This window comes from Dipodomys merriami, unplaced genomic scaffold, assembly GCF_024711535.1.
Source record: "Dipodomys merriami isolate MVZ:Mamm:240054 unplaced genomic scaffold, mDipMer1.0.p SCAF_3, whole genome shotgun sequence".
In the NCBI taxonomy this organism is placed as follows: domain Eukaryota; kingdom Metazoa; phylum Chordata; class Mammalia; order Rodentia; family Heteromyidae; genus Dipodomys; species Dipodomys merriami.
The window spans coordinates 23,618,257-23,637,779 of NW_027204492.1; the positions used below are offsets into that span (position 1 = coordinate 23,618,257).

Here is a 19,523-nt window from a genome sequence, read left to right on the forward strand (position 1 = left end):
TATGTTGGTTTCAAAAGTGAGAAAAGATGACTGCAAATGAAATAGAAATTACATTAATGGAACAATAGTTCCACTGAAGCATACACGCCTGTGTATGCTTCATAAATAAGTTGGTATACACTCTTCCTCACACTCTAGACTAATTAAGACTGCCTGACTGAGTTCATAATTTATGGGATCTTATATTTCATGAAACATGATAACATAATCCACATCCTATCATGGTATCAAGATTCCAGATTTTATAAGAAAAGATATATATATATATATATATATATCTTTTCTTATATATATATATATATGTTGGCAAGCATTTGATTGTTACAGCACCACTTCCATTGATTGTTATTACTTGAATAACCTCCTTATTTTTTTTATTTTTATTTTTATTGTAAAAGTGATGTAGAGAGGGATTAGAGTTACATAAGTAGTGTAATGAGTACGTTTCTTTTTTAACAGTGTTACCCCCTTCCTAGTTTTCTCCCACTTTCCCTTCCCCTCATTTCCCTCCACCAAGTTGTAAAGATCATTTCCAACATATATCTAGTGAGTATAGCTGTTGCTTTAGTTCACCTTTTTTTCTCACCATTTCTGTAGTTCCTCTACCCTTCCCCAAATCAGGTAAACTTAAATACAAGACAAATGGTAATGAGCTGGGCGCCAGTGACTCATGCTTGGATTCTTAGCTACTCAGGAGGCTGAGATCTGAGGATCATGGTTCAAAGCCAGCCCGGGCAGGAAAATCTGTGAAAGTCTGATCTCCAATAAACCACTAGAAAACCAGAAGTGGCACTGTGGCTCAAGCAGTAGAGTGCTCACCTTGAGTGCAGGAACAGTCAGTGCCCAAGCCCAGAGTTCAAGCCCCATGACTGACAAAAAAATGGTACTAAAATAAAAAATAGTGACCATAGGGAAAGAAAAAGAAATAAATGCAAACCATACACTAAAAAAAAATAAACCTTTTGTTTCCATATTTTGGAGTTCATTTCGATTAGTATCATCTTATATGGTCATATGTACATAGCTATTGAGCTATTGTATCCCTGCTAAGACTATGCTAGACATACACTAATTATTATGAATGAGGGAAGCCATGGAGCCTATGTTTCTTTGGATCTGGCTTATTTCACTTAATATGATTTTTCCAAGTCTTTCCATTTCATTATGAATGGAGTGATGTCATTCTTTCTGATGGAAGCATAGAATTCCATTATATATACATATGTGTATGTGTGTGTGTGTATATCACATTTTCTTGATCCATTCATCTACTGAGGGGCATTTAGGTTGATTCCATACCTTCACTATGGTAAACAATGCTGCAATGAACATGGTTGTGTTGGTAGCTTTACTGTGGCCTTGTTTGTGGTCATTTGGGTAAAAGACTAAACATAGAGCTCCCCTATGACCCAGTAATGCCACTCCTGTACATTTACTCAAATGACCACAAACTAGAGTAACTCAAGAATAATTTAAAGATCTAAAATTTCACTACAGTGCTTCTGAGTACAGTCATGATGTCTTCTGCCCACCACTAGTAAAATATCTTAGTTTAAAAGCTCTAGAATTAGGGGCTGGGAAGATGGCTCAGTGGTAGAGCACTTGCCTTGCATGCTCAAGGCCCTGGGTTCGATTCCTTAGTACCACATAAGAAAAAAGCCGGAAGTGGTGCTGTGGCTCAAGTGGTAGAGCACTAGCCTTGAGCTGAAGAGCTGAGGGACAGTGCCCAGGCCCAGAGTTCAGGCCCCAGGACTGGAACCCCCCCCAAAAAAAAGAAAAAAAAAGTTCTAGAATTAGAACCAAATTTAATATAGTACTAACAGCATGAAAGCTCTAAACAAGATGATAAACTTCTTTTAGTTCTAACTTTCTATGGAGTTGCTGCATTTCATTTTCCCAGTTTACACTGAGATGTTGTTCGGTGTTTGCTGTGAATTACTCTCAAGGCTTATTCTTAGATTTTGTGAAGACACGCACCAGGTCTGATTCGTTCTACCATCGTTTTCAATGAGATAGCCAAGATGGCATATCTCTGCTCCAAAATGTCTGGTGAATCAGCTTGAATGAATGAAATAGCTGAGGGCTGAAATAGATGGACAGGAGCTACGAATCTTTCTTTCCATATAAAACCCTTCTGTTGGTAACTTGAGCTTCCGACTGGCAACTCCCCTGGGAACCAGACTACAGTTTGTAGAGCTCCTTTGTTGTAATTCAGGAATGAAGACTGAATATTCTACAGACAGGACATGCCAGGTCTGGATTTGAGTTTGAAAATTGCCATGGTATCATTTATCATTTAATGTGTAAAAACAGTTGAAGAACTTGCTCACACTCAGAGTACTCAAAGGTCCAGATATAGGCCCCACGTTTTGTTAACAAAAGTATCAAATAATTTTGACAATCTTTAATTGACCATACAACAGAGCAGGTGAAACTGAATGAGTGAACAAATGCATCACTTAGTTGTCATGATTTTGAAATATTAAATGCTCTTCTCCCTAATGAAAATGTCATTTTCACTGCTTAGAATATCTAAATGATATTAAAACCTACAGTAAGTCAATTCCCAAATGTAAAACCAGTCTAAAGTTAAGATTATAGTTCTCCAAGTAGCACAGGAACAAAATTTATGAATGATGAAGAGATTAACAATATCAAAGGAATTACTTGTTTCTATAAACTTACAAGACCTTCCACCACATAGCTTGCCAATAATGGACATCATTTATAACTGAGCATAAACATCAGTAACTCTCTCTTCCTTCATATAACAAGCATTTAGTACCAGAAGAAAAATTAGAAAATAAGGAGCAACATCAAGAAGTCAGTAGGAAGACCACTATTAACTAACTCACCTTGGTATATATCATTATTGAGTTTCACTAAAAAAAAAAAACATAAAAATGTCCCAAAACAAATTAAGATTCAAAAAATACCGTAAGCATGAATCCCTGGAAACATTTCTCCTCACCCAAGATGTATTCCTCTTTTAGTGTACCCCACACAACAATAAAACCTGATTCTTTATCCTTATTAGTCATGATACCTAGTAATAGCAATAATTACTTATAATAACTTGTTTAATAAGAGATTCTTTTCTGCACTCAGAGACATATAGCATTTGCCATTCTATGAATGGCAATACAAGCTAGTAACCCAAGAATCAGGTTAAGGGAATGCTGCAGGAAAATGGTCTCTGCTTCAGAAGCAGCTGATCTTGAATAAAAACTGAGGTCTGAAAATAACCACACTGGTATATTTCAAACTAGAAGACATAATTTTATGTTTCACTAATAACAAATGAGAAATGTTCAAGGTGATAATTATTCTAATCTCTATTAATTGATCAATATACAATGTGTACACATATTGTATTGTGTGTTGTTTCAAACTATACTCCATTATTTTGCATACTTACTACTTTATTCTAGTAAACTAAGATGAAATTTAACAAAACAAAGTCAAATAATCATACCTACAGATACTGATTACACCTTTAAAATTTTTATTATATTTAAATAGTTGTACAAAAGGGTTTTGCTTCAATATGTCAATGTATGAGTATGATGCATCTTGATCATCATCACAGCAATATGTTCATTCTTAGAAGTTCACTTTTAGTTAATAAATGAAAAAAATATTTTGTTAAAGTGTATAACTTGGAATTTGTCCAAAAGCCACAGTAACTTGAAATTTACAAGTTTAATCATTTCATTTTATACAAAAACATAACATAAAGTAAATGTCTAATATAAAAATTAAAATTTTGTTTTACACCAAGTTTACAACAGGAAACAGATTGAAAATAACTACTCAGAACTTTCACTTGGAGGAACAGAGTAGTTCTGCATGTTTGGTTACACTGATAGTGGACTGATTACTATTTTAAGTGTCTATTTTAAGAGTAAATAATGGTTTTATGTCCTCAGGAGGAGGTAGAGATTTCAAAATCCTCTGCCATTCTCTTTTATTTTAAATTATATTTTTCCTCTGCCATTCTTTTTAATGCATTTTTTTATTGTCAAGGTGATGTACAGAGGAGTTACAATTACATAAGTAAGATAATAAGTACATTTATTTCAAACTTGTTACCCCTTCCCTAATGCAGCATAAAACCCTGATACTGATTTATTTTTTAAGCACAATGTGAGTATTATTCGTTCATTAGCTCAGCAAATATTTCTTGTAAACCCACGGTACACAAAGAATTGTATGGACAAATATAAGCACAAAAAGGAGTCCCTTTCAGTCACAGAATTTACATTCTAGTGTCAGAGGTAGTCCAATATCAATATTTAATTATTATACATTCTGTATATATCAAATTATCATGCTATATGCTGCAAATGCACACAAATATTAAATACTAGCTTAAAATCAAAAGTAAAAACTGCATCAAATAAACATAATTTTTTTAATTGCAATAAGTTCACATTATCATGGACCATCAGGTTCCTAATGGAGCTTGGAGTTCATTAATTCAAGGGTCTCAAATTCAACCAATTTGATGGGACAAATGTGTAACTTAAATGGATGTCAAACGAGAGGTATTTCAGCAGAAAAAAACAAAGTCATTAAACAATTACAGAAATGATACTGACCTGCAAGTTTTCAGCAATAACCCTGAGATGGGACTAATTGATTCAGATGAACACAAAGAGCTTCTAAAATTGACACACACAGGAAAATATTGATGATTTGTTTTTTAAAAAATAAAGCTTATCTGGATAGAGAACTGCTTAACCATATGCATGAAGCTTATCCTTTGGCATTTAGTGTTAAAACTTTTCTACAAATTAGTGTTTGTACTTAAGCAAATATTTTTTTTAATCTTTAAAAAGTTACATTTACCACAATCCTTATAACCCTGTTAGTTATACTTTGGAATCATTCTATGGTAGATCCTACAGTTTCTTTCAAAAGAATTAATATTTGGAAAGCCTGATAACCAATTCATTCCTGAGATTTATGATCATTGCAACACTTACATGGTTCATTTCTTAATTCAGTAAGACACACTGTCCTAGGCTGAAGGCTATAAGAATTATCTCCTCAGCACAGCAAGAAACACAAAATAGTAACAGAAGGGAAATGTAAGGAAGATCTGAATACTGTTGACTGAGATAAAGAAAAGATAGGAACAAAACATGACCATTTTATACAGGCTGGCCCAGGGAACCTTCTCTAATGACATTAGAGCAGAATCCTCATAAAATTCATTTATATGCTAGATGATTTGAAAGTGAATATGTCTGAACTCTTATCAATAGATTTTCATACAAGTTGAGCTGGACATTAACTTTTACAGCCCCGTTGAATTAAGATCTTATGACATTAAGGCAATGAAAAGATAAACAAATATTTCTCAAGAAATTACAACCTGATAACTGATTTGGGTCCTTGCCCTCCAAAAGAGAATGTGAATACTTCAGACAAACTGAACAGTAGACTCTAGAAATAAAAATGACCAGAAGTCCTACATCGGTTATTCCTAAAAGAGGAGAAATTGTAGATGTTTATTAATTAGTTGAACCTAAAAGAAATACAGTACTTAGTAAATAGTGATTTAGAATTATAAAAAGATATAAAACTCTGTATTTTGAATGCTCAAAAGATTTACAGGGAAGGTGGCTCAGTGGTATAGTGCTTGCTTTGCATGCATGAGTCCCTAGGTTCGATTCCTCAGCACCACATAAGCAGAAAAAGCAGGAAGTGGCGCTATGGCTCAAGTGGTAGAGTGCTAGCCTTGAGCTGAATTGCTGAGGGACAGCACCCAGGCCCAGAGTTCAGGCCCCACGACTGACAAAAAAAAGAAAAGAAAAGAAAAAAGAAAAAAAGATTTACAGGGGTACGGTAGTAAACAGTTGTACTTTATAGGAAGTAGAAGCTGGAGAACCTTGAGTTCAAGGCTAACTTGGGCAGTGTTAACTGGACACTATTTCAAAAAAAAATAAAAAATAAAGGGCTAAGGTATACCTACTTCAAGTACTTGCTTAGCAAGCACAAGGCTATGAGTTCAATGGCTAGTATCAAATAAATTAAATACAATATTATCTACAATATTCAAGCACTCCCAAAATTAACATAGTTTTACATACCTACAAGTAACCCCCAAAAAGCCTATAATCATTTGTAATTTTGTTTAGGCACAAATTCAAATTCGTATGCTTTGTGTTTAATTTTTTTAATCTCTTGGTTAAAGTACTCTTTTATTTGCAAATTGAAGACTTTAGTGTATTTTTAATCTAAGAACAACAATTATTATACCATATGTACCAGAGGAGGATAAACACACAGAACAACAATTGCTAAATATACGCAGTAGTTTAAGGACTGGGGAAACCCTTTGTAGGGTGCCAATGTCTTCATATATACCCTCTGTTCACCTGTCTTTCTAAAAATAGGCACTGTTCATGCACATAATATGCCAACTATTGGGAAAACTATCCAAACATGACTTGGCCATGGCTTCTTGTGGTTCTCTCTTTACATCTTGCTTTTCTTGAGCAGCTTCACTTGTTTATCACTTCTGTAGTTGTCCTAAGTGGGAAGTAAGATTATTGATAGTTACCAATAAAGCACTTTGATCTCATTGTTGTGAAAGGTGTTACATATGTGAAGACAGGATCTACTGACAACTATTTGGGCTCATGCTAAAATTCAGGAAACACATGTTAAAGACACATTTTAAAAATTACAAAGTGCTGAAGGTTCCCAAATTTATAGTGCTGAACTAGCTTCTGAAATCAGCAGTCAACACCTAAAGGTACCAGAAAGAACGAATGTGTGACTTTCACTTTTTTACAAATGCTCTTGGGCAAAGCAGAATGAAAAGAAATCAGAGTATAAATCTTCAAAAGGTTATTCAATTGATTATTTATGATATTTTAAAACTCAGATGTTCAGAGATGCTTAGCAATTATAATTATCTATCTACAACTTATCTCAGCATGAGTAGGTATTTTCTAATATGTTTTCAATCCTACTTACTGTACAATTAGAATCAACAGTCAAAAGGCTTAAATCAACCATACCATATGCTTACAAGTGACTTTCTAGCAGGTTCAAGCAGCTTATTTTGTCTCTAAAGAGGATAGCATCAATGCAAGCTTTAGTGAAACCCTACAAAGAACATTTTGCAGATGATCTGAATGACACAGCTACTCACAGAAAGTGCTCAGCAGTTAACTCGATTGATTTATACAGAATGTTTCCTACAGGCAGCACAAAGGTTGTAGGTAAGCTTTTCTATTTGTAAATCCAAATTGCAGTGCTACTCAAGTTCTTTAGAATCCATATCAAGAAGCCACCACCAGTCTACCATTTATTAGCTGTTTTACCTTGAGAAAAAAAATTTTGTATTGTAAGTCTAGTTTCTTCCATTTACAAATGCATCTAATAGTTGTACCTACTCACAGTTATTTGGATGTTAGGTGAAATGAGGTGAGGAAAGTGCCTGGATTAGTATTTAACTTATAATTATCTGTGTAATGTTTGATTTATACAAAATCTATATTTAATAATTTTATGCTAAATAATAAAAAATAATTTGAAGAATCCAGTTCAAACAGTGGTCATTTTACTGGATAATTTTATTATTAAATTTTTTAAGGTGATAAGAGGACAGGAAAGAGATATTATTTGCACTTTACATAACTAGCAAATGAAGTTGAGAATAATTCTGATTTTTAGAAAAAGTCAGATCAGTGATTACTAGCAATGCAAGGCTAGAACATAATGACAGTAACAGCTAGACCGCATTTTCCCTGTGTCAAGAAGTGTAATTCATGCCCAAGAGATCATCAACAAGAAGGACCTGCCCTATATTTAATGACTATCCATTATTTGAAAGGTAGAACCACAGAAAAGTAGGAGAGGTTAATGAGGTTAACAAAACCCCATAAGGCTGATTACTAAGATAAACCATTTGAGTAATGTGTAGAACAAGCAAAACTGCAAACAAACTTGTAAAAAAAAAAGACTTCAGCCTATTCAAGAGTTGCAAGGGCTTATAGGACAAATATTTCAGGATTCAAATTCTGGATGAAAATAATCATGTATCTAAATGAAGCAAACTGGCACTTACACAGCCCTGAAAATGTGACTGTGTCGTCAGTTTTCTTATTGCTTCAAAACACTTGATCTTTTTCCCATTACTTTGGGGATCTCAGGCATCCAAAGCAAACCTACATTTGACAAGCAATTACCAGGGCAGATGGGAAAATAGCCACCCTACCTCAGGGTGAGTGCCCCCATTTTGTTTTACGTGAAACATCACTAGCCATGAGGAAAATAATTCTGCTTAAAAAGCTATCTGCATTTTCAATAACACCACCTTTCCCAGAGCCCTAGAACGTCGATGGGTAATGCTCCCAGATGCTTTTAACATTACCTACTTGGTATGTGATATTCATCTGTACTACTGATCATTGGAGTAGGATTAAATCAACCTGCTATATTTAAGTAAAAACTTACGTGATTTTATTGCGCTTGCACATGAACATTTACTTCATTCACATATTTTGCACATGAAAGTGGGTTTATGTTAGACATTGTTTCCACAGTGCTATACCAACTTTAGATAATATATATCTTCAACAGCATATCTTCTCTTTAAACCCCATCCTAAAAATCTGGGTAATAGATACCTCGAATTCACTTAAATTATGAAATATCAACTAGCAATTATATGATCATATATAAAGGAATGGTAGAGCTAATGTACGGAAATTAAACATTTGAGGACTATTCATTCATGCTTCCCAATTAAACGGCTAATATTTTCTGAAGTAGTCAATTATCAGGCAAAATTTCCATGATGACAATGCCATAATATATAGTTCAGAATATCAGCTTCTCATAACTGAACCACAAGGCATCTTTCAGACAGGAACTTCTGAAACCCTTGAAGCAGTGCCATGAGGACAGATTGCATGTACCTTGCAACTTTATATATAAATATTTAAGTTGAAATGCTATTACTTCTTTTTGAAAACATGCTGTGTGCTCCAGGCACTTGGAAGGACACGGAGAGAGAAATCACACAGTCCTTGTCCTGAAGTGACTATATAATAGGAAAGACAAATCTGTAACTGTCATCCAAGACAGGCAAGACTATGACAAGTGCAATAACATGGGTCCAAGCACTGTGTAATGAGAATAATCAGAGTAAGGAGAAGTGGACACTTATTTGGGACAGATAAATTGGGTTAAAACATATTTCCATTTTGCAATATCTGGATTTGAAGAGACTCCACAGTTCATTTTATAATTCACCTACCACTTTGTCATGACAGTTTCAATATGACTCTCCAAATGACAGTTGTTGTCAACCTTTCTCCAAAGGTTTATGTGGAAGAGTTTAAATGCATGTCACAGATTTCATAATGGTAAAATTGTGAACCGTTTTTAATTTACCTGTCTTTTTGTGGTTTGTACTTCCTGCCTCCTTCTCTAGGAGTTCATATAGCTTAATTGGCTGATTATGCTTTTGTCTTACTTTCACTAAAAGAAGAGTTCTCAAATGTGGCCTTTAGACCAGCAGGACCAACAACACATGGGAACTTCTTAGAAATGCAGACTGACTAAACTAGAAACTCTGTGGATGGATGTGGACATTGAACATTGGAGATTGTAGTACACTATCATGTCTGAAAATTACTGAGTTTAGGGGGGAAAATTACCAGACAAAATGAGGGCCTGTGATATTCTAAAGACCATTTTATTCATTATATAATGGTTATGAATAATAGAAACACCAGACACCCTTTGTTCAACTATTTGGAAATATTTTTTTTCTTTTTTTTTTAAAAAATTTAATTTAATTTTATTTGTGAACATACTGTACAGAGGAGTTACAATTACATGGGCAGGATAATGCGTACATTTCTTACCAAGCATTGCAGGCTCCTCCTTTGTTTACCCTTCACATCCCTTCCCAGCCTCCCCCCTCCCCCCATCCCAATCCTATTCCTTCCCCCCCCTCCCCCCCCACCACCACCCCCCGCACTGACGTTGTAAAGCTCGTTTTGGACATGACAACTTGTGCTTCTCATTGTTGCAACAGGTCCACTTGTATCCTTATAGAACTGGTCCCCATCTCCTCCACTAGTTATATAGTGAAAGCAGGGGTTATACTGTGGGGGAGGGACATACAAAGCAACAAAGAGATAATCTTATAAATGCATTAGAAACACATGCATGAAAGAAAAAAACCTTAAAATACACATCTAAGGGTTCATTTTCCTGACATCACATTATCTGACCTTTTCCGCTTGACTCATACATATACTAGATATTACAAATAAGGGAAACCATGGGACCTATGTTTCTTTGGGCCTGGCTTACTTCACTTAATATAATTTTTTCCAAGTTTTTCCATTTCTTAACAAATGGCGCAATGTCATTCTTTCTGATGGAGGCATAGAATTCCATTGTGTATATATACCACATTTCTTGATCCATTCATCTACTGAGGGGCATCTGGGTTGGTTCCATATCTTAGCTATGGTAAATAATGCTGCAATAAACATAGTTGTGCTGGTAACTTTAGTGTGGTCTTGTTTGTAAACATTTGGGTAAATGCCCAAAAGTGGGATTGCTGGGTCATAGGGGAGTTCTATGTGAAGTCTTTTGAGGAACCTCCATACTGCTTTCCAAAGTGATTGAACAAGTTTACATTCCCACCAACAATGAAGTAAAGTTCCTTTCTGTCCACATCCCCTCCAGCATCTGTTGTTGTTAGAGTTCTTGATTTTTGCCATTCTAACTGGAGTGAGGTGATATCTCAATGTTGTTTTGATTTGCATTTCTTTTATGGCTAGGGATGTTGAACATTTCTTCATGTGTCTATTGGCCATCCTTCTTTCTTCTTCAGAGAAGTTTCTCTTTAAATCTTTTGCCCACTTATTTATTGGGCAGTTGTTTCTTTGAGGATTTGTTGTTGGGGGATTTAATTTTTTGAGTTCCAAGTATATTATAGATATGAGACCCTTGTCGGTTGTATGGCTAGTAAAGACTTTCTCCCAATCCGTGGGTTTTCTATTGATCTTTCTAGCTATGTCATTTGCCCTGCAGAAGCTCTGCAACTTTATGCAATCCCATTTGTTATTTGGAAATATTTTCATTCACATAAGTCTCCTAGAAGTAGCAATGCTTACCACAATTAATATACCTCTCAATGGTGGGGTTTAGGATATACTAAACCCATAGAGATCTCAGAGGAATGGTCAGTCCATACCTCCTATGTAGTAGGATTCTGTCCCTTGATGATGTGAAAAAGTGATAATTCGTTGAGGAATTTACAGGGTAGGATTCAAATACTAGTGAACAAAGGATTTCTGTGGCCTCTTACATCCCAGATCCCAGGACTTCTTGGCGCTATCTCTCCAATGGAGAATAGAGATTAACCTGCCCACCTGCTACTAGATACCCTGCTGTTTTGAATGCTACCCTTCAATGCTTGCTTATGCTCATGTTAGCAACAAAAGCAAATAACTATAACTTCTCTGGCCTCATTTTCCTTAGGAAAGAGAAATACAATGCACTAAATTACATCTTTCAATATTTAGTTTTCATCCTTTTTTTTTCAAACCAACTTTTGTGCTTTAGGTTAATGTTGTTACCTGAGGTGTTGATTGAATATTGGAAATTTTACATAGAAGACAAAAGACAACAAATAAGGGTAAAGGAGAATAGATCCAAGAGTTGATTGAAGGCTAGGAATAATTTGGCCGTGCCATGAAAAAGAGCAAATACAAAATGAATTAGATCTTTTCCTTCAGAGCTGTCCAACAAGCAGCTTATTAGTTAAATAAGACTCTCAACAAGGTGTTTTCTGAGTTGCAGTTCCCGAGATACCCTGTTGTTCAGACCAAGCTCCAAACACTTGGAGGATTCAGCATTTAGTTAAAGTGAAGAAGCAATTCCTTTGGGGTTACTGCTTTAGCACAGTGACAGCAGGTAGACAGCTTGGCAGCAGCCTGTATTCTCCAGGGAATAGCGAAAGAGACACTTGTGAGGGGTAATTTTCCCAATACATGTTTTTAAAGTCAGATTGGACATGCCCATCAAAGCTCAAGTTACCTTGCTCTAACCAACTACAGAAGGGAGAGTTTCTTGTTTTTAAAGGTTCAAGGAAGCAAAGCATGCCATCCATGTCTGAATAAAAAGAGAGCCCCAGGCAAATATGGAAAAGATGTAACATAACCATTGAGAGTACACAACGAACACATTCCTGTGAGTGTCTGGGGGAGAGGGAGAGACAAGGAAAGACAGAGGGAGAGGGAGACAGATAGGGGAAAGAAAGAGAGAGAGTATTTACAAGAGGTATTACACTGAAAAGATGTTTGTTAGTGCAGGCCCACCTTCGTATGAGCCCAGACAGTAGCTTCTTGTCATCTGCCTTGAAAGATTATGAAGATTTATCTATATTACTAATTAAAAAGAAAAGATGGAATGTAGAAGGACAAGGATTCATGATAAGGGAAGTTTTAATATAAAATATTAAGAGCTCAAGATGGTTGTGAATGATTGTATAAGGAAAAGCCAAGTAGATCTGCCTAATTCAGATGTAATTGAAGGAAACTGGGGACTCTGGAATAGAAAATAGGGATATTGTGCAATGAGGATAATGGAAAGTACAGAGAGTAGAATAGATAGACTTGCACCATCAACACCTAATTACTCAGCTAGGGTCTAATGTTGAGAAACATGAATGTTATACGCTATCTTGGATCTGACTAGGATTATCAGAACAGGTTACATAAATGGAGGAAATACCACCTTTTAGTGGTTATGTAAATCAAGGTCGGGGGGAAAATAGTAGATGCCAGGCTTCCATCTACAAGCTGAAGTACACAAAATGGCAATTAAACTGAATAAAGTAATACAATACACCATATTTGCCAAGAACATATAGAAATGTTTTCTAAGCACCACTAGAGATGAGTGTAGCTTAGGACAAGGAGTAGACTCAAAAGGGCTTTGTTTCTTAAATGGGAGACTTTCCTGAGAAGTAGATTTCAGAATAAAATGTCAGTCAAAATGAAATTAATATTTTAAAGCTTTTCCCCAATTTAGACAATTTATAGTGACACAAGGTAACTGCATTGGTCAAAGATTACAGTAAGTACTTTGTAAAGTTCCAATAATCTAGGAATAAAAAGAGCCAAGAGTTATTATTTTGAAAAATGGATGGCATAAAGTATGTAAATAATGGGAGCAAATGCAGCAAGATACAGGGAATCAGAACATTTAAAGTCTAATACATTACAAAGACAGTTCAATACTGATAAATGTAGAATAATAAGTTTTATGGAGCTTTATCATATGCTGTAAGTTGGCATGGATCATAAAATATAAGGAATAAAAAAAGTAGTAAGGGTGTTGAAAGACAAGTCTGTGTGCATTATTTATGAATGATGAGGGGTGAAATGAATAAGAAGAACAGGTAGACAATGTCTTGAATAATGATGACTTTGATGAGTCGTTATTGCACAAATCTGTGTGCTTCATAAAATATGAGAAATATTAAGGAACAGGAGTCAAAAGACAAGTCTACTCAGAATGAGATACAGAATGAATGAAAAGGGGAATACAAAGGATATGCACAGAATAATGATGACTTTTATGAGTCACTCACCAGCCTGGATCCTTCATAAATATAAGCCATATGGAAAATAAAAGTGTAGCAAAAAGAAGAGACAGATCTGTGTCTATAACATATGAGACAATAGTGCCAACTAGGCTTGAAAAAATAAAAATGAAAATAATTGAGCTTACCATGTCTGTGGAAAGACAAAATAACCAGATTAATGTAAACAAATAAAATGAGTACATAGAATTTGCTTGCCAATAAAGAGCTATCAAGCATTAGGAGGACATTTTTGTTGCAAATTCTACCTTAGTTAACTGATGGAGGCTTCATAAAACTTACAATTAGTCTCCACCACTCACCAAAACAGACAACATGTAAAGACTCAGAAAATGTTTAACTAATTTCTAAAATGGTTTGACTGACTAACACAATCTCTTCTCAGTCTCTACCTCCAATCTCTATGCAGTTTGTAATAAATTTTCAGTTTATTTCTACTTAATCTCTGTCCATCTTGCCAAAGATTTCTCATCTATACCACTGAAAGGTTACTGCATAAAACCAGAGCTGTTCTTTATTTTCATTACTTGGCCTTAGAACCTAGGACAGATTTGTTAAGATTAGTTCAAAATCCAGAACTGAAAGGCTTCAAATGTCTTCTGTTTTAGCACAACAATAAACGTTTCAAAGCGGAACAGAAACTGGAAAAATTGGACATGGAAAGCCACTGATTGATGTCACAGAACTAAGAATTGCATTGAGAGTACATAATACTCATATATAGTAAAAGTGACAATTATATTATTTTCCCATTGTGTAATACTTAATTGCTTGTAATTTGTGTTTTGGAAAGGCTTTAGATAAACTAGAATGAATTTTTTTGGCGGGTATGGGACTTGAACTGAGGGCCTAGGCATTGTTCCTGAGCCTCTGTGCTAAAGGCTAGCACTCCACCACTTGAGCCACAGCATCACTTCTACTTTTTGAGTGGTTAATTGGAGCTAAGAGTCTCAGAGGACATTTCTTCCTGCTGGCTTCAAACCACAATCCTGAGATTTCAGCCTCCTGAGTAGCTAGGATTACAGGCATGAGCCAACAGTGTCTGGCTAGAATAAATAATATTAGCATAAGTTAGAACCAATTCTTGTGATGGATATAAAATTTTGTAGTGGGATTTATTGGCTAAAGCATAACAGTGGTGACTGTCTTTTGCTCACTTGGAGATATTTTTTGTTTTGTTAAATTATTTTTGTGGCCATGAACCTTCAGAAACTTGGTTTAACTTCATGATTCTATTAGACAAATATATAATTCTAGATTGCAGATATTACACCTAGTCAGGTGATCCATGTTGACCCAAATGACACAGCACTCTTTTAAATCCAAGATTGAGCATCCTAAAATACCCTGAACCCCATTTGATTACACAAAAATGACACTTATCCACTAGGAAAAACTTGTTCAGCCTTGATTAGCCCTATGACCTCAAAAGTCATGAGCTCAAGGCTTCCAACATGTTGTTGAACCCCACATCCTAAATAATGGTAGACTAGTGAAAGTTCCCTGTTTGAAATTTTGCCCAGGGCCCTCTACTTAAGCACCATACTTCTAGAATTCGTTGCAGCTTATCAGCCAAGCTACAGTTGAAAATGATGCACACTTCCATTGACTATTTTCCTGAGAGACAGACGTATATTCCTGAGAGACGATATCCCTGAGAGACAGACTAGTTTAATGAAACACAACAGGTCCTTTTTTTTTTTGGTTGTGGACCTTATTGTCACCAATGTACTATATGTTCTTCCATATTTTATTTCATTTATTTTATTTGATTTTTCTTTTTCCATTGGTTTATCCCTGGCAATCACTGTCTTTGATGCTGGTACCCTCCATATACATTGATCTGATTTGGGGAAGGGAAGGAGAATAACAGAATGCTGAAAGGAAGACAAAGGATGACCCATTTCAACAATGATACTCACAAGACGCTACATCAGAAATGAACTTTACAACTTCAGAAGGGGGGAGGAGTGGAAGAGGGAAGGGATAGTGAGAGAACAACAAAGGAATGGGTAACAATGTTGGACAAGAAATATACTCATTACCATACTCATGTAATTGTAACCTCTGTACAGCATCTTTACAACAAAAAAACTACAAAAGAGAATTGAACTGCATTCTTTGTCAAAGCTGAGGCTAATTTTTAAAGGAAAATATCCTGACAATTTTTAATTAGGCAAGAAAATCAGGATACCAAACATTTATCACGCCTCTATTTCAGACTTTAACTTAAAATCTACACAGACAAGTTTGTTTGTTCATTGGTTTTCCAAAGAAATTTATCACTTTAGCATAGAAAATGTACACAACTAATTGATACTACTGATCACCTGTGTTAAGAACAGAAAAAAACAAGTGGAGTTGGTCATCAGAGATTTTAATTTTATGTACTATGTATATCTGTGTCAACTAATAAGATTACTTTTGATAAAGAAAAGGGTCTTTCCAACTAGGACTCTCAGTCAGGTGTTGGTGGCTCACCCTGTTATCCTAGCTACTCAAGAGGTTGAGAGCTAAGGAGCATGGGTGATAGCCAGACTGGGAAGGAAAGTCCATGAGACTTTTATCTCCAATTAACCACCAAAAAGTCAGAAATAGAGCTGTGGCTCAAATGCTACAGTACTAGCTAAGAGAAAGAAAGAAAGAAAGAAAGAAAGAAAGAAAGAAAGAAAGAAAGAAAGAAAGAAAGAAAGAAAGAAAGAAAGAAAGAAAGAAAGAAAGAAAGAAAGAAAGAAAGAAAGAAAGAAAGAAAGAAAGAAAGAAAGAAAGGGAGGGAGGGAAGGAGGGAGGGAGGGAGGGAAGGAGGGAGGGAGGGAAGGAGGGAGGGAAGGAAAAGAGAGGGAGAAGAAGAGAGAAAGAAGAAAGAGAAAGGAAGAGGAAGGAAAGGGAAGGGAAGGGAAGGGAAGGGAAGGGAAGGAAAGGAAAGGAAAGGAAAGGAAAGGAAAGGAAAGGAAAGGAAAGGAAAGGAAAGGAAAGGAAAGGAAAGGAAAGGAAAGGAAAGGAAAGGAAAGGAAAGGAAAGGAAAGGAAAGGAACAGAAAGGAAAGGAAAGGAAAGGAAAGGAGAGAGGAGAGGAAAGGGAAGAGGAGAGGAAAGGGAAGAGGAGAGGAGAGGAGGGGAGAGGAGGGGAGAGGAGGGGAGAAAGACTCCAGGACAGTGCCCTGAGTAGCCCAGAGCACTGAGTTCAAACCACCAACTGGCGTACACACACAGACACGCAATCCTATGCCTCTCTTCCAAGGAAATACAAAATTCAATGCAGAAAAAAATTAAGAAACAACTAAATGTTCTAAAAGATAGATTTTAAAATTGAAAGAGGGTGAACAAATGCAACAGTGGTACTCAGTAGACATTATGTTGATAATAAACTATAGAACTTATGGGTGGGGACAGAAGGCATTATTTATGGTTTATGAAATGGTAACCCCTCTGTCTATCCCCATAATAATAATATTTTTAAAGTGAATATTATTTCTAGTTGCATTAGGTATTGTTGATAATTCAATGTTTACTTTAAAATATTAGAATTCAGAACTACACCTAGTAGGATTCCAAGTTTGATGGGTTAAAAAAATATCTCCTCTCCAAAAATGTTATTCATATTTACAGAGGTTAGTGAAATTATTGTTTTCTTCATTATACTTACTGTTTTCCAAAATTTCTACAACTTGATGTCTAGATTCTAGTTTCTACATACTCTTAATTTCCTTTTGTCTTGTGTTTCAGGCGTGCTTGTGTGATTCGAGGCCAAGTGGTGGCCATAGATGGAACTCCCCTTGTGGGTGTGAATGTCAGTTTCTTACACCACAATGACTATGGCTTTACCATCAGCCGGCAAGATGGAAGGTATGTCAGTATTGCCTCTGAAAATTTTTGAAGCCAAGTTGTGACTTCTAACCATTGGTAAAACCCAGGGCTCAAGATAATACAGTGATAGTAAGCCCATTTGCTTTCTAGAACTACCTAGAAAAGTCAATAGTGACATATATTTACTCTATTTTCCATCTAAGTAAAAACAAAAGTCTGCTCTAAGGGTTGATATTATTCTCGTTTTCTTCAAATCTGACCATATGAAAAGTTTTCTGTCTCGCATCTAATTTTATTTATAAATCAAACTCCAAAGTTTACTGACATGATTTAGGTAATAAATAGGGAAGTTTATCACAGAACACTTTTACTATTCTTCCACAATAGGCCCAAAATATTTCAGAAATGATCATGTCCAAAAGATTTTTTCCAAAAGTTCAAAATTCAACTAAATTAAATAAATGTTTTATCCTATTTTCAAATACTATTTAAAAATAAAATAAAATAAGAAAAAATAAAGGTAAGAAAATACAAATATTAAGATATCAATAAAGATAAAAACCAAAAAAATGCAATCTTATTTTTAAATATTTAATATTTAATAATCCTTTCTCAAGGAATGAGGGTGTATTTCATTGGCAAAGCATTTGCCTGGCATAGTCAAGGCCCTGGGTTTGATATGCAGTACCACAAAAAACAAATGTGCCTTCACCAACCTGTATTTTTGCTTAGTGATTGCAATTGATTGACAGGCATGGCAAGCAGCACATATAACTGCAATTATTTAACCCTGAGCACAAATGACCCAAATCATAAGAGCTTCTCAAGGTTCTCTAAGACCTAAAAAACAAGACTTCTAAGTAAAATTCACCCATCCTGGAAAAGTACTTACTCTCAAAAACAATTTTGTTTCTGTCATTTAAGCAGACGTTTTTTTTCAGAATATTTGAGTGAATAGGCCTGTGTAGCTTATTCATGACTCTCAGGAACACTATAATAATGGCCTTAAGGTGCCCTGTTCACCATTTGGCTACCCTAGTGATCTAATACTCACCCAAAAAATGACCTGTGGCTTAGAGCTTTTTCACAAGAAACTCAATCAAACCTTATTAGTCTAAACCACTTAAGGGAAGTTAATTGTTCAACTTGGGCTGTGCTAAATTAATTTTTCAACTGTCTGTCATAATAATGCTTGTAGAAAATATTTTAAAAGACAAGAGTTTTAACATACTTACAAAATAAAGTATGTTCAAGTGTTCAAATGAACTATTTGTATGCAAATTATGTTTCTAATACTAACTTGTCATTTATTCATTTTAACAGACTGACACAAAACTACTCAGCAGGTAGTGTAAATATGATAGCCAGATAGATAGAATTTTCTGCTAAATATTCCAAAATGGGAGCTCTACACTAACTTCAGCGGACCTTTCTTTCAGTTAGATTAAATGATAAAATTTTGATCATTCACTCACCAATAAGTAATGTACAAAACTAGCCTCTCCCTTGACACTGTGTTCAACTATGTGCCATGAATTGAAAAATTGATTGTTTCTTCAAGGAGAAATTTGTCTTCTTCTGCCTTCTTATAGGGTACTGATGGACTCAGAGGACTTTTTAGCTTGCCTTAAAAAGTATAAAATTATTTTATATTTAAAAATAACTTGAAATAATCTTAATGTCTAAACTGTCTAAAGATTTCTCTTTCCAGATTACTGAGAAAAAAATTAAATAGTAATTCTGATGTTATTTCTATGTTGTAAGTTTTAAACCAAATGCATAGACCCAAATGCATACAAGTTGTTTGTAAAAAGTAGCTTTATGTAAATGACAGATACTAGTCGGAGTCCCCTCTAGCAATAACTCTTCTCACAGGATCCATAAAAGGAGTATGTATTCAAAATATGCGCCCCCAAATGCCAAGCAGACATCTTACTGTGACAGTGTAGTGAGATTTTTTTCCATTTATATATCTCAGCTTGTTGCTACTTCAGATTAAGTACATTTCAAAAATAGAAAATCATAAGAAAAAATTACCTGAGGGTAAAAGATTGTTATTAACG

At 35.2% G+C, this 19,523-nt stretch overlaps 1 protein-coding gene across 9 annotated transcripts in view; it reads left to right on the forward strand.

Annotated features, from left to right (window-relative positions):
• Tenm1 (teneurin transmembrane protein 1) overlaps positions 1-19,523 on the forward strand; it is an 875,459-nt gene that overhangs the window by 715,071 nt on the left and 140,865 nt on the right. For all 9 annotated transcript variants that reach the window (XM_070039761.1, XM_070039760.1, XM_070039769.1 and 6 more), the window contains one exon: positions 17,380-17,499. In XM_070039761.1, the coding sequence (XP_069895862.1) occupies positions 17,380-17,499 (120 nt within the window). The remainder of the gene's footprint in view (positions 1-17,379; positions 17,500-19,523) is intronic.